At 41.6% G+C, this 12,500-nt stretch overlaps 1 protein-coding gene, 1 long non-coding RNA gene and 1 other non-coding gene across 6 annotated transcripts in view; 2 read left to right on the top strand and 1 right to left on the bottom strand.

Annotated features, from left to right (window-relative positions):
* The window catches only part of LOC137998129 (S-adenosylmethionine decarboxylase proenzyme-like), a 113,165-nt gene that overhangs the window by 28,058 nt on the left and 72,607 nt on the right, over nucleotides 1-12,500 (bottom strand). For 2 of the 4 annotated variants that reach the window (XM_068844562.1, XM_068844564.1), the window contains exons 1-2: nucleotides 9,307-9,507; nucleotides 3,188-3,274 (exon numbers count right to left, since the gene is read on the bottom strand). The exons of the other annotated variants lie outside the window; for them this stretch is intronic. In XM_068844562.1, coding sequence (XP_068700663.1) covers nucleotides 3,188-3,274; nucleotides 9,307-9,410 — 191 coding nt within the window. In that variant the 5' untranslated portion in view covers nucleotides 9,411-9,507. Of the gene's footprint in view, nucleotides 1-3,187; nucleotides 3,275-9,306; nucleotides 9,508-12,500 lie in introns of those variants that run through there. 4 annotated transcript variants of the gene reach the window in all.
* LOC137998133 (uncharacterized) overlaps nucleotides 266-12,500 on the top strand; it is a 13,011-nt gene continuing 776 nt past the window's right edge. Inside the window, exons 1-3 of the long non-coding RNA XR_011122696.1 lie at nucleotides 266-335; nucleotides 3,362-3,433; nucleotides 11,409-12,500. The exon at nucleotides 11,409-12,500 is cut by the window's right edge and continues 776 nt beyond it. This is a non-coding gene — a long non-coding RNA (uncharacterized lncRNA). The remainder of the gene's footprint in view (nucleotides 336-3,361; nucleotides 3,434-11,408) is intronic.
* Nucleotides 2,537-2,609, top strand: Trnaa-ggc (transfer RNA alanine (anticodon GGC)). The gene has a single exon. It is a non-coding gene; the product is annotated as a tRNA-Ala (tRNA).

Here is a 12,500-nt window from a genome sequence, read left to right as displayed (position 1 = left end):
GGTAATTTGCCTTTTTCTCCGAAATAAATCCGTAACCACCCAAACTAACTATACCATGCTTCTTGGTACACATTACTCTTTCAAACTTGGAAGTATGAGCGAAATTGATTTTTCAAGGTTTGCCACGGAATTCAAAGGTTGCCTGATTTTTACGGACCGTCACTCTTAATTACTCTTGGGACTGTATCATGCTTCAGTGAACTGGATATCCATTGTTTTAATGCAAATAACCCCCCAAAATGAACTGTATTATGGGATTGGTGAACAAAGATGGCGGCAAAGCGTAACCAGACAACATTATTTGCATCTTTTCCAAAGTTCATGTTCCGGAACAGGTATTTTGAATAGTTTTTTACTTTGTGATCTTATAGTACTGTGGTTCTAAGAACAAAATTTCTAAGCTACAGAAGGTCCAGAAATTTGGTGCACACATTATCACATCATAAAGAAAGTACCATCATATTCAACCAATTTTTAAGGAGTTAGGCTGGTTACCTGTCGAATCTATAGTCAAGCTTAAAGATGCCACGATAATGTTCAAGTGTATGAACGGTTTAGCACCTGAATATCTTCGTGATAAATTCATCTGTCGATTAGACGTTCACTCACGTAATACACGGAACAAATCTAAATTAAGAATCAAAAATTTGGTTTTATCAACAGAGTTGATAATGTGAAATGGCCACCGTACAGAGATTCTAAAGGCTGACGTTTTGAGCGTTAGCCCTTCGTCAGAGCGAATCGAGGGATTATGGGTTACGTGTAGTTTTTATAGTACAGTAGGAGCTACGCTATTCATCTGGCTCTTAAATATACCTGGGAAATTTCGGAAACTTCATTGGCTTTCCTAGATATCAAAGTTTCTATTAGAGGCAACGTGCTATGCACTAGTGTGCACTACAAACCTACTGATTCACACAGTTATTTGTTGTATTCATCGTCACATCCATCACATGTCAAGAACTCCATTCCTTATTCTCAATTTCTTAGACTTCGACGTCTATGTAGTGATGACTCCGATTTTTCCAGCAAATCAGAGGAGATGTGCCAGTTCTTCAAAAAACGTGGCTATCCTGTCTCTGTGGTCAAAGCGGGCCATCATCGCGCCCAACAATTTGATCGACAGTCATCACTACAAACGTCACAAAAGGATAAGAATGACAGAATTCCATTCACTCTCACTTTCCATCCTCATAATCACGCAGTCAAAAGCATCATTCTTACATGTAGTAATTTTAAATTACTCCAAAATGATCCCGAGACTGGTAGAATCTTTTCGCAACCTCCACTTATTTCATTCAAACGCGACAAAAACGTAGGCAACTTTTTAGTTAGAAGCACGCTCAAAACTAACAAGCAACCCGGCACTTTCAAATGCGCATGCTCACGATGCAAAACTTGTCTTTTCATTGTTAACACTAGCAAGATATCGGGACCTAAGCGATCTGTTAAGATCAACGATCGTTTCACATGTACCTCCGCAAATGTCATTTATTGCATAACCTGTACGTTATGCAATAAATTATTCATTGGTGAGACAGGTAGACGACTAGGTGGCCGATTCCGCAAACACCTTCGCGATGTTGAGAAGAATGACAAAGATGCATCTAAGCCAGTCGCTCGCTATTTTAATCTGCCTAACCACTCCAAAAAACACATGGCTATCTGCGGCCTTTCCCTACATCTAGGTGCGACGGAAAGCCGCAAGAATCTGGAACAAAAATTCATCTTTCAAATCGGCACCCTTAATCCTCACGGTATTAACGAACGCTTTTCATTTAACTAATATATTCCTATTTTTCATGTTGCCATGTTACCACCAATAGCGTAGCTCCTACTCTACTATAAAAACTACACGTAACCCATAATCCCTTGATTCGCTCTGACGAAGGGCTAACGCTCGAAACGTCAGCTTATAGAATCTCTGTACGGTGGCCAATTTACATTATCAACTCCGTTGATAAAACCAAATTTTTGTATACTACTTCCCCACCGACGCAGCACCACAGTTTCTTTAGAAACTACCCCTTCATTCATAAATTAAGAATCCCTTTGTGCAAATCTGCAACTGGTCAGCATAGCTTCGTCTACACAGCTACTACAATTTGGAACAATTTACTGATGACTTGAGAAACAGTCAAGATTTGAATGTCTTTTTAAGATCGTATAAGGAAATGTTTTTCAATAAACGCTTATAAATGTCTTAATTATGATCCTTTATTATACTTTTTGCTTTGTACATAGGAACTTTTTGTATTTTGTAATTAAGTTCTGAAAAGCCATTGTTGGAAAATTTAATAAAGTTTGTTATTATTATTATTATTATTATTATTATTATTATTATTATTATTATTATTACTATTATTACTATTATTATTACATTAAGTAATGTGAATTTCCATAACAAAAACAAACGGTCAAAAAGCCTGTTGGTTGAAGGTGGATCTTTAAGAATGCAGTTTTAGCAATTGCTTAGAGAAGCCTGACAATTTCAGGACTTCAATGCAGTCACAAATGACCAGCTATCAACATCAGTGGCTTCATAGCTCAGTTGGTTAGAGCGTCACACTGGCATCGCGAGGTCACAGGTTCAAACCCTGTTGAGGTCCTACACAATTGCTAAAATTTCATTCATAACTGCAAGGATCATAGCTTCACTTGATTTCATATCTGCAGTTCAACATATGATTCATTTTATGTATCATTTCGTTCATCAATAATATTCATTCATCATGAGAACATAAATTTGTACCCACAAATGACCAGCTCCCAACATCAGTGGCTTCATAGCCCAGTTGGTTAGTGTCGCGCCGGCATCACAATGTCACAGGTTAAAACTTCGCTGAAGTTTTTCAGCCTTCTCTGTGCAATTGCTAAAACTGCGTTCATAACTGTGAGGATCATAGCTTCACTATATTATTGCTTGTGTCTGATATAATTTGCTAATGTAAGTAATTTTGCCAGGCAATATAATTATAAGTAACTGGAGTCATTCCTGACACACTCTTTCATTACATCACATTTCTTCCATGTTCAAACTTTTTTAAACCAGTCCAATTTTGATTTACCTTTGTTTCAGATTATGATAATGAATATTAGCCAAAGAAAAATCAAAATTAACCGGCTTGAAAAATCTTGAACCATGAAAAAATTTGAACCACAACATATGCATTCACAAAAAGCTCACCTGAGGAGGTAGGCAATCATCTCCTCGTTCCTCTTTTCACTTATAATCGTGCAGTCGACAAGTTTCAACAGCTCTGACCATTTCTCTCTGCAAGAAAATTAATTGACATAGCCTTGAAATTATTATTGGTACCATTTCCTATCCTACTAACTTACTGATCTCTTGGCTATTTAGGAAAGCAAGTGGTGAGATCGCTCCTCTCCCACCAGTGTGTTCGGGGCTTGATTCCTGGACTTGGTGTCACATGTGAGTTGAGTTTGTTGGTTTTCTACTGTGCTCGGAGAGATTTCGTCAGTAATTTCAAATATTTCAAATGAACCAATAATGGGCATGTGGGTTCAAAGTCAAGAGTCTATTCCTGCATGCCTGCAAAAGCATTGGTTTTTCTCAAATGAAAATGTCATTATAGCGATATTTCTTGTTACATCACCCAGGCATCCATATTGATTTTCTATCAGTCGTCAGCAGGGCAAGTTTGTCTTGTGATATACTTACCCCGACAAATTTTGGGTTGCCCGGGCAAAAATGGGAAAGTATAGAAAATGGTTGATAAAATGACTGGTAATTTTACACTTTTGTAAGAAATTAGAAAATTTGACTCTGAAGTATGATGTTATTTGCACCGAGGGATCCCGATTTAGAGTGGTCCATATCTGCCACAGCAAAACGTACTTAAATGTAGCTTACAAAGTTACGATTTAAAGACCCAAAGTTTCGACACTCCTGTCTGGTGACTTCCCTTTATATGTTACCGAGATTTTGATTTTTCCTGTTCGTAAGCAGCAGGTTCTGCTCCACTTTCCTTTTTGCCAGGGGTGGTGAAACACCTTGTACCTAACACCACATTATCAGCTGAGATCACAAGTCACCCTTTGCTCCTCGCTAAACGACAACCATGCCAGCGGTGAGATACATGAAAATTGAGCCTGCAGTCGTTTCATGGAAAATACTGCATGAATAAAAATGGCACCCAAACTTGAAATTTCATTGCTGATGAAAGCTGCATGTTTATTCCTTATTTTCTGGAAGTTTCCATTGAGTGGAAAGCGATCAGAACGAAAGTACATTCTATAGTAAAACATTTGACGGAAATCATGAAAGGATATTTATTAAAACTTCACTTGTCCAACGCATGACCTTTGGAGTTATTAGGTGGTTAGCGCCTGTGGTAAGTGCCTGTTCGGTGCCCCTGTTTGGTGCTTAGGGCCTGTTCGGGATACAGACGACCCCAACCCCACAAATCTCCTGTTGCCTTGCAGAGTGCCCTTGGTTGGTCAAAGGCTAAGGGAGTAAATCCTGACAGAAAATCAGGAGTGGGGCCCTGAAGGCGGTTGAATGGCATACTAGTCACCTTCCGGCAGCTCCTGCATCCTGGTGGCTTTCCAGCTGTCTTGACCTTGTCTTGCCGCTGAATCAGGCTTGTCGAGACAAGAGAGTGAGGCTGGCTCTGTGCAAACCTACCTCACTTTAAACAAAGCCAAGCGTCAATCATCCCTCATCTTTCATCGTCCATCATTCATTCATCTTCATCCTCCCAAAAGTCCTGTGGTGACAGGTGAGCGACAAAGCAACAGGTGTGGGGTACACTGGCAGTCATAGCCGTGGACCCGCACACAGGCGACTCAGGCCATTGGGTCGTTCTTCAGTGACTGGAGCAGAAGTGGCACTGCTCACCTCCCTGGCATGAGGAAGGGAAAAGGTGCCCTAGCTAAACATTGCCTGCTCCTCGCTTTTCCTGGCTGGCCCCGCGGTCAGCGGGGACCCCCTCAATGCGGTCGAAAAACGAAGAAAAAAAAGATTATACCCTTGAAAACAGCCTTGTGGAACATCCGCACGCTACTTGAAAGGGATGACTCAGACAGAACTCAAAAACGGACTGCGCTCATCACCGATGAACTCGCCATATACAAGATCAACATTGCCGCCCTCAGTGAGACCAGGCTGGCAGGTAAGGGAGAACTAACAGAGAGGAATTCAGGCTACTCCTATGGAAAGAAGTTTGCCACCATTGTCAGCGCCTATGCACCCACCATGACCAACCCAGATAAGACCAAAGCCAGGTTCTATGAAGACCTCGATGCTGTCATCTCCGCTGTTCCAGCTTCTGACAAGCTCATCATTCTTGGTGATTTCAACGCAAGAGTGATGTGACAGCAGCTCCTGGGAAGGTGTGCTGGGCAAGCATGGGACAGGCAAGTGCAACAGCAACAGCCTCTTGCTCTTCCAGACCTGCGGCAAGCATGACCTCCTGATCCCCAACACCGTCTTCCGCCTCCCTACCCGGAACAAGACATCCTGGATGCACCCCCGCTCAAAGCATTGGCATCTGATAGACTGTCATCGTCAGGAAGAAGGACAGGCAGGATGTGAGGATCACTAAGGCCATGTGGGCTGCAGAATGTTGCACAGACCACCGCCTCATTGTGTCCAAGCTCAACATCCACATGCAGCCCAAGAGAAGATCAGACTCCATCCCAGCTGAAATCTTCAAGGTGGGTGGTACAGCCCTGACGAGCAAGCTTCCGACTCTAGTCCAGATCATATGGGGGAAGGAATCAGTGCCGCAAGACTTCAAGGACGCATCCATTATCCACCTATACAAAAGGAAATCAAACCGCCAAGCTTGCAACAACCATCGTGGAATCTCCCTGTTATCTATCGCAGGTAAGATCGTGGCCAAAGTGCTCCTGAACTGAAACAAATTTCTCAAAAAAGTACCATACTTCTTAATTTAGTACTTAGTTTATTGTCTAAGCATATTTTGAAGGAATCAAGTAAAAAATGCTGATAATTCAAAAATTGAAAATTACCCATCGTCCTTTGAGGGCGTGACGTACTTTTCGCAGTACTAAAATTCACAAAAAAAGTAACCATCAGGACTTTCCTAAAATTTTGGGCTTGTTGGATGGAGTAATATCTGTTTTGTTATCTTGTCAAGTTTGAACTTGATTCGCTCAAAGGAACTCACAAATTTAGGTTTTGTGTGGTTGGTACTCATTGAGCCCCTGGATTGTGCAACTGATCATGGATGCCCTGACAAATTCACCAGCATTGTCAGACAGTTTCATGACAGCATGCTGGCACGTGTCCAAGACAACAAGGAAACAGAAGCATTTCCTGTCATGAACAGAGTGAAGCAGGGATGTGTCCTGGCTCCTACACTCTTCATTCTCATGTTCTCCGCAATGCTGTCTGATGCTTTTAGGGTTCAGTGGTCGGCATTGGTATCAAATATCGCACTGACGGCTCACTCTTAAACCTCAGGAGGCTCAAAGCGAAAACCAAAGTGAAGGTAAGCACCATCAATGATTTCTTGTTTGCTGATGACTGCACCATCAACGCTGCCTCGGAAGCCAACATGCAGCATAGCATTGACAAGTTTGTAGAGGCCTGCAACAACTTCGGCATGACGATCAGCACTAAGAGGACTGAAGTCATGCACCAGCCAGCACAGGGTAACCCATAAGTAGAGCCCACCATCACCGTCAACGGACAGAGACTGAACGTGGTGGACAAGTTCACCTACCTCGGCAGTACCCTCTCGAGATCCGTCATCATGGAAAATGAGCTGAACGCCAGACTCGCTAAAGCGAGTGCCGCTTTTGGCAGACTTAACAAAAAGGTCTGGAATTGGAGAGGCATCACAGCCGAAACCAAGATCAAGATATACCAAGCAGCAGTTCTCACCACCCTTCTCTACGGCTGCGAAGCATGGATAGTCTACCAGCGGCATGCAAGGAAGCTAAACCTCTTCCACACCACCTGCCTCAGGAGGATTCTCGGCATCAAGTGGCAGGAAAAGATTCCTGACACCAAGGTCCTCGCCTGTGCAGACCTCCCCAGCGTCTACACCATCCTGATGCAGTCCCAGCCCGGCTGGCCAGGCATGTAGCTCGCATGGCAAACCACCAACTACCAAAGAAAATGTTGTTTGGGGAACTTTTAGAAGGCAAATGCTCCCAACGAGGATAGAAGAAGCGCTTCAAAGACACCCTGAGGGTCTCCCTCAAGGCCTTTGGGATCAAGTACACTAACTGAGAGCAAGTGGCTCAAGACAGAGACAAGTGGCGTCTGGAGCCGTCAAGCATGGGGCCAAAGCCTGCGAAGTGAACAGGACCGCAGCAGCTGAGCAGCACAGACAAGTCAGGAAAGGCACTGCCACACCATGCCCAATGCCATCCTCCAAAATCAGCATCATCATCACCCTCATCACCACCATTATCTTCACCTTCACCCCTCCAAATGATCTGTAGATGGTCCTTGTTGTATCGACGGACAAACAACACTTGTCCAGGGGCGGGTTTTTAGTCCTCTGGGACGACCAGACTACTGTGAATGTGGATCCCTGTGTCACCCATTGTTATTACCGTAATACGCCAACCAAAAGCTAATTGGCTGTTGAAACAATACCAGTAGCTTCTTTTGTTCCATGGTTGGCAAATTTCAAATCAAAAGAAAAGTGACGTCAATGTTTGCAAAAAAGAAATATCGCTTTATGAGGTTCTAAACATTGTACACCTGTACTATAGTAGGTAAAATCACTGTTGAAAAAAGCAGTCTAAACTTACAAGTCCTGAGAGTAGAAAAGATAAAAAAAACGGATATGAGGTATTCAAATGACCATTGGAGTTCAGGGCAAAAAAAAGCAAACCTTCAGCCCCATAGATAATGTAGATGGATGGGACGCTAGTCCATCGCAGTGTTACCCCCAGCATTAAATTGCCAGTACCCATTTATACACCTGGGCCCGGTTGTTCAAAAGCCGATTAACGCTAAGCCCAGATTAAAAATTAACCAAGGAGTTTATTTCTCTACTCCAAAATGCTGTTCATCTCTGATATTCGGCAAAACTTTACATTAGAAGAAGTCACTCTTGAAAGACAAAAATAAGCAAACGAAACTTTCACCAAAAAGTTAAAAACATGAAACAAAAGTTTGCGCTAATCCTGGATTAAGTTAATCGGCTTTCGAACAACCGGGCCCTGGGTGAAGAGAGGCACTGTGAGAGTAAAGTGTCTCCCCCAAGAAAAGTAGTTAGTAGCCGTTAGGCCGTTAGTAGTAGTTAGTAGCCGTTAGGCCACCGCGCCTCCCAGGCAGGCGCATTTATTTGTTGTTATAATAAAGTTTCTATATAACGCGCGCTCTCATTGGTTTAAACAGCGTGCTTTATGAGAGTACAAAGCACGGAACAAAGGAAAGCTCACGCCATCATCCGCAGAAACGCCAGATGAATTTCCGAATTTTACCTTGGGTATTATTGAAGCTGTCAGTTAAAGGCTTGCTCAGATATTCTGTCAAGTGCTTTGGATGGAAGACCTCAACCGTCGCCCGGTCCAGCAGTTCTTTCAAGCTCAGAAAGTCCTCACGCTGGAGTTCTTCATTTACAAAATTCCCAACAGGTTTTCAGATTCCAGCCGCAAGCAATGAACAGTTTGTTTTCCAGTTGTCATGTCGGAAACGTGCAGGTTTTCATGGGCAACAATTCGGCCGGTTTTCACTGAACTTAATCATTTAGATCCTCTTTTTTGCTGTTTTTTACGGACTGAAACCGAACATTGAGACACTTGTTTTTCCATAAATTCGAATTTTGTGTGATTTCTGTCAAGCCACTTTCCAGTTGATTGATGTTTTGAAAAGCCTTTGTTTCATTAACCAATCAAATAATCTTAAACATTCTTACAAGCGCTCTGATTGGTCCAAAGTAGCGTGCTTTATCAGAGTATAAAGCACTGTGCTGACGACATCTCAGTTCGCCACAAGCAGCGCGCGCTTTGAAAATAAAGTAGAATTTTTGAAGAAAATTACTTGTTTTTTATCATAAAACAAATAAAGAAGCCTTGACTGTGCTCTGTTCTGTTGTAAAGCACTTAGGAAGCGGCTAGAGCACTCAAGAAGTAGGGAGAAACACTCGCCTATCGGCTCGTGTTTCCCCCTACACTTCTTTCATGCTCTAGCCGCTTCCTGCGTGCTTTACAACAGAACAGAGCACAGTCAAGGCTTCTTTATTTGTTAATTAATTTGTGTCTGTTGTTCTAACAACAGGATCTAAGGAACAACAAGCTACTGAGTTTGCGTATGCTTCTTGTGCTTGTGCTTCCGTTGCTCAGGCTAAAAAATACCTTGAAATCGTTCTCAAATCAGCCCTAGTGTCAGCTCCCAAAACCGGTGTCCACCACACTTCCATGAGTTTTTCGGGTCCCTCGAAGAATCCCACGTTTTCCATTCCTCGGATACATGCAATAAATAGCCAACGCAATAAGGCGGCATGCACAATTCAGGATTCAGCTGTCGGTTCCGTTCAGCTCAGGCTAAAACGTGCAGCGGACAGAGCTGAAAAACGACTGAGCATGCGCCAGATAGGGAGCACAAATCGTGCATGAGACGCGAAGTGTCCATCTCGTCTTCTGCCTGTGTCACTTTATAACTCTTGACGGTGTGAATTTTGGAAGTGTGATCGTGGTGATTTAATTTAAGGAGACACATCAGATCTGTGTAATATATTTGTGTGGAATTTTTGGGCCTTGAGATCCAAACCCAGTTAAATTTGTTTGGGAATGTGCGCTGCAGAAACTAACCGAGGCTACGGTGAGTGTTCCATATTAAACACTTAATGACTGGTCCCGAGGGAAACAGTTCATTTTGTTCCCGAGAATATCAATGTTTCCCCGAGGCGCAGCCGAGGGAAACATTGAGATTCGAGGGAAACAAAATGAACTGTTTCCCGAGGGACCAGTCATTAAGTGATTTGTTATATAGCAAAACAAATGGGTTAAACATTTTGAAAGAAGCGCCCAGATTCCAGCGACAACATCAGGCCACCTTCAACTGCACGCTCTGATCACGTGCAACAGCGGTCAACATTTGGCGGGTAACAGTGAACTGTTCCCCGTTTGACGTAAAAGTTTTCGCAATGTTGCCCGCTTATGGCATTTGGCGGTAAACAGTTTCATTGTTAAATGCCATGTGACCATGAACTAGCCAATGAATGGGCGCGCTGTAGCGGGAAAAACTCCAGCTATATAACAATTGTTTTTGAAGCATGAAGTGTTCACAACGTTTGGTTCAGTTTGCACACTAGGGTATTGCCCATGCAATCTCTACAGTTTTCATCAACAAGATAATTTGGGCAGGGTTTTCTGAAATCACCTTTACAATCAATCATACATGTATTTACAATGTGTTAATTAAACGTAACATGTTCTAAGAGCATTATTTGAAAGTTGTCAACCTTCTCCTTGAACCAAGGCAGCTGTTCATTTCGTGTGCTGCCACTCTGCAATAGCCACTTAACCTCCTGGCTGCCCCCATAAAGGCAGCTGTCTAAAAGAAAACACCTTGCCAACTTGTGAAGTTGGAATGAACACAAGTACTGGCCAGAACTACATAGAAAATATTGAAGTTCTTTGTCCCTGTCTCAGGGCATTTCTTCAATGAAAAGGTAAATTGGTTGCAAGACTGGCCTCTGAGATTACACTCAGAAGAAGTTCTAGTTGCACAGTAGTGTGATCAATAACATTGTTTAATTTATTGCCATAGTGAGGCTTGATTACAGAATCATAAATACTTGCCCACCAAAATACCCTGTGCAATCAACTGATACACCCATGTTCGGGAGACTGTTGGCCTGTTAATTAATGGAACATCCATATATTAGGAAAACAACAATTTGTTAAATAAAAGTGCAAAGTCCAGGCCCTGCTTCCTGCTAATCCTAGGATTATTGACGGGGAAATACTGCTTCAAAGTGGCACCCGAGTGACTTCATTGTAGTCTAGCTTACACAATCGCCAAATAATAATGATCTATCATTATTGTAATAATGCAACACACTTGGTGTCAACATCTATGTCAAAACTTGGAAGATGGTATTTTTCTTTCCCCCTTGACTGGCCATTATTTGCAAATCTATGTTCAACCCAACGTCCAAGTCAAAATTATGGTTAGACTCAAATTTAAGAACATGTGTTAAGGCAAACAGTTAAGGGTCATTGGTTTATGTGTGGTTTATAGTATGTTTATATGGTTAGCTCATCATGTTTTCTTTGTCTTGGTTGTGTAATAAGAATGACTTTTTGTACTAATTTTCACAGCCCCCATAAAAACTGATATGTGCAGTTTCCTGTGTCTAGGAAAATAATAATATCATTATGATATTGTAGATTATAGCATTGTAATATGCATCTCATGGACAATAACATTCATTTTCGTTTTTTGTCCTTAGGGAGATGGATCCACCTGGTATTATTTGCACCAGTTTTGTGAAATATTAGCTCTAAAAGGAGCGAGAAGAAATTCAGCCTTTTTTTCTCAGCAATAAACCACAATAATCTTATTGAGTTCACTTTGTCCATGTTGGTAGTGCGGAACAAAAGACTGGATAAAGTCACTAGAAATCCAGACAATGCTGTTGAGTTTTAAGCAGTTTCTTTAGTACTCTTCACATTGTCAAACTTTTCAGTTTCTTCTTAGAACTGAATACCAGTCCTTAACCTTTTTTCAGTTGTGAACTTTTTGGACCAGCACAGAACTTTAAGATGCCACTTTTTTAAATGTTGTACTTCTAAAACAAAATGGGGACAACATATTCAAGTAAAAAGATCACAAAATAATGCATGTTGTTTGCACCTGCATGCAAACTTTGCTAATGCTTTTGATCTGATGAGTTGCCAACCCAGTAATGCTTCAGATACATGTAGTGACGTCGAAAATGGTTTTAGTTTACATGCCAGAACACCTCCAAACACATTCAATGACAATTTGTCAAAGAAAAAATTAAAATGAAAAACAAACATCTTCTTAAGCATTGGGACCCACATGGAATAGCCCTTGCATATGTGTATTATACTGATGATTGGATTCCATCTACTTAATATACAATCATCTTTTTAGGATAATACCACCTAGGCCAGTTGGCAGATAATGCTAGAGTGAACTTCTTGCTATACAGCTGAAAATATTAATTTTGTGGAATGCCCCTTTCAGGGATGTTTCCTAGTTGTCTATGCTGTAAGGATTTTGTTCAAACTCATCAAGTACAATGTAGCATGATGTGTGAAATGTCTCTTGAAAGGTTGGATCCGTTTTGCAATATGCACTGTGTTGTCTGAACTGATCCTTGTAAAATTTTTGTAGTTTCTTGTCAATTGTTAAATATGGAAAAAAAAGGATTTACTTTCTGAAAAAAAAAACCATTAGTGACGTCTCTTGATCAGGTTAGGATCTGATGAATTTCTATTTTAAGAGGCAAGCAAATCAAGGGGCAAATTAATTTTCTCTGAGCTGTTTAATGTCATTAAGTGGGCTTTCCAGGGTG

The sequence above is a fragment of the Montipora foliosa genome, chromosome 3 (genome assembly GCF_036669935.1).
Source record: "Montipora foliosa isolate CH-2021 chromosome 3, ASM3666993v2, whole genome shotgun sequence".
NCBI classification, from domain to species: Eukaryota; Metazoa; Cnidaria; class Anthozoa; order Scleractinia; family Acroporidae; genus Montipora; species Montipora foliosa.
Note: the sequence above shows the minus strand (reverse complement) of the source record. Positions and strands in the feature narration are given on the sequence as shown.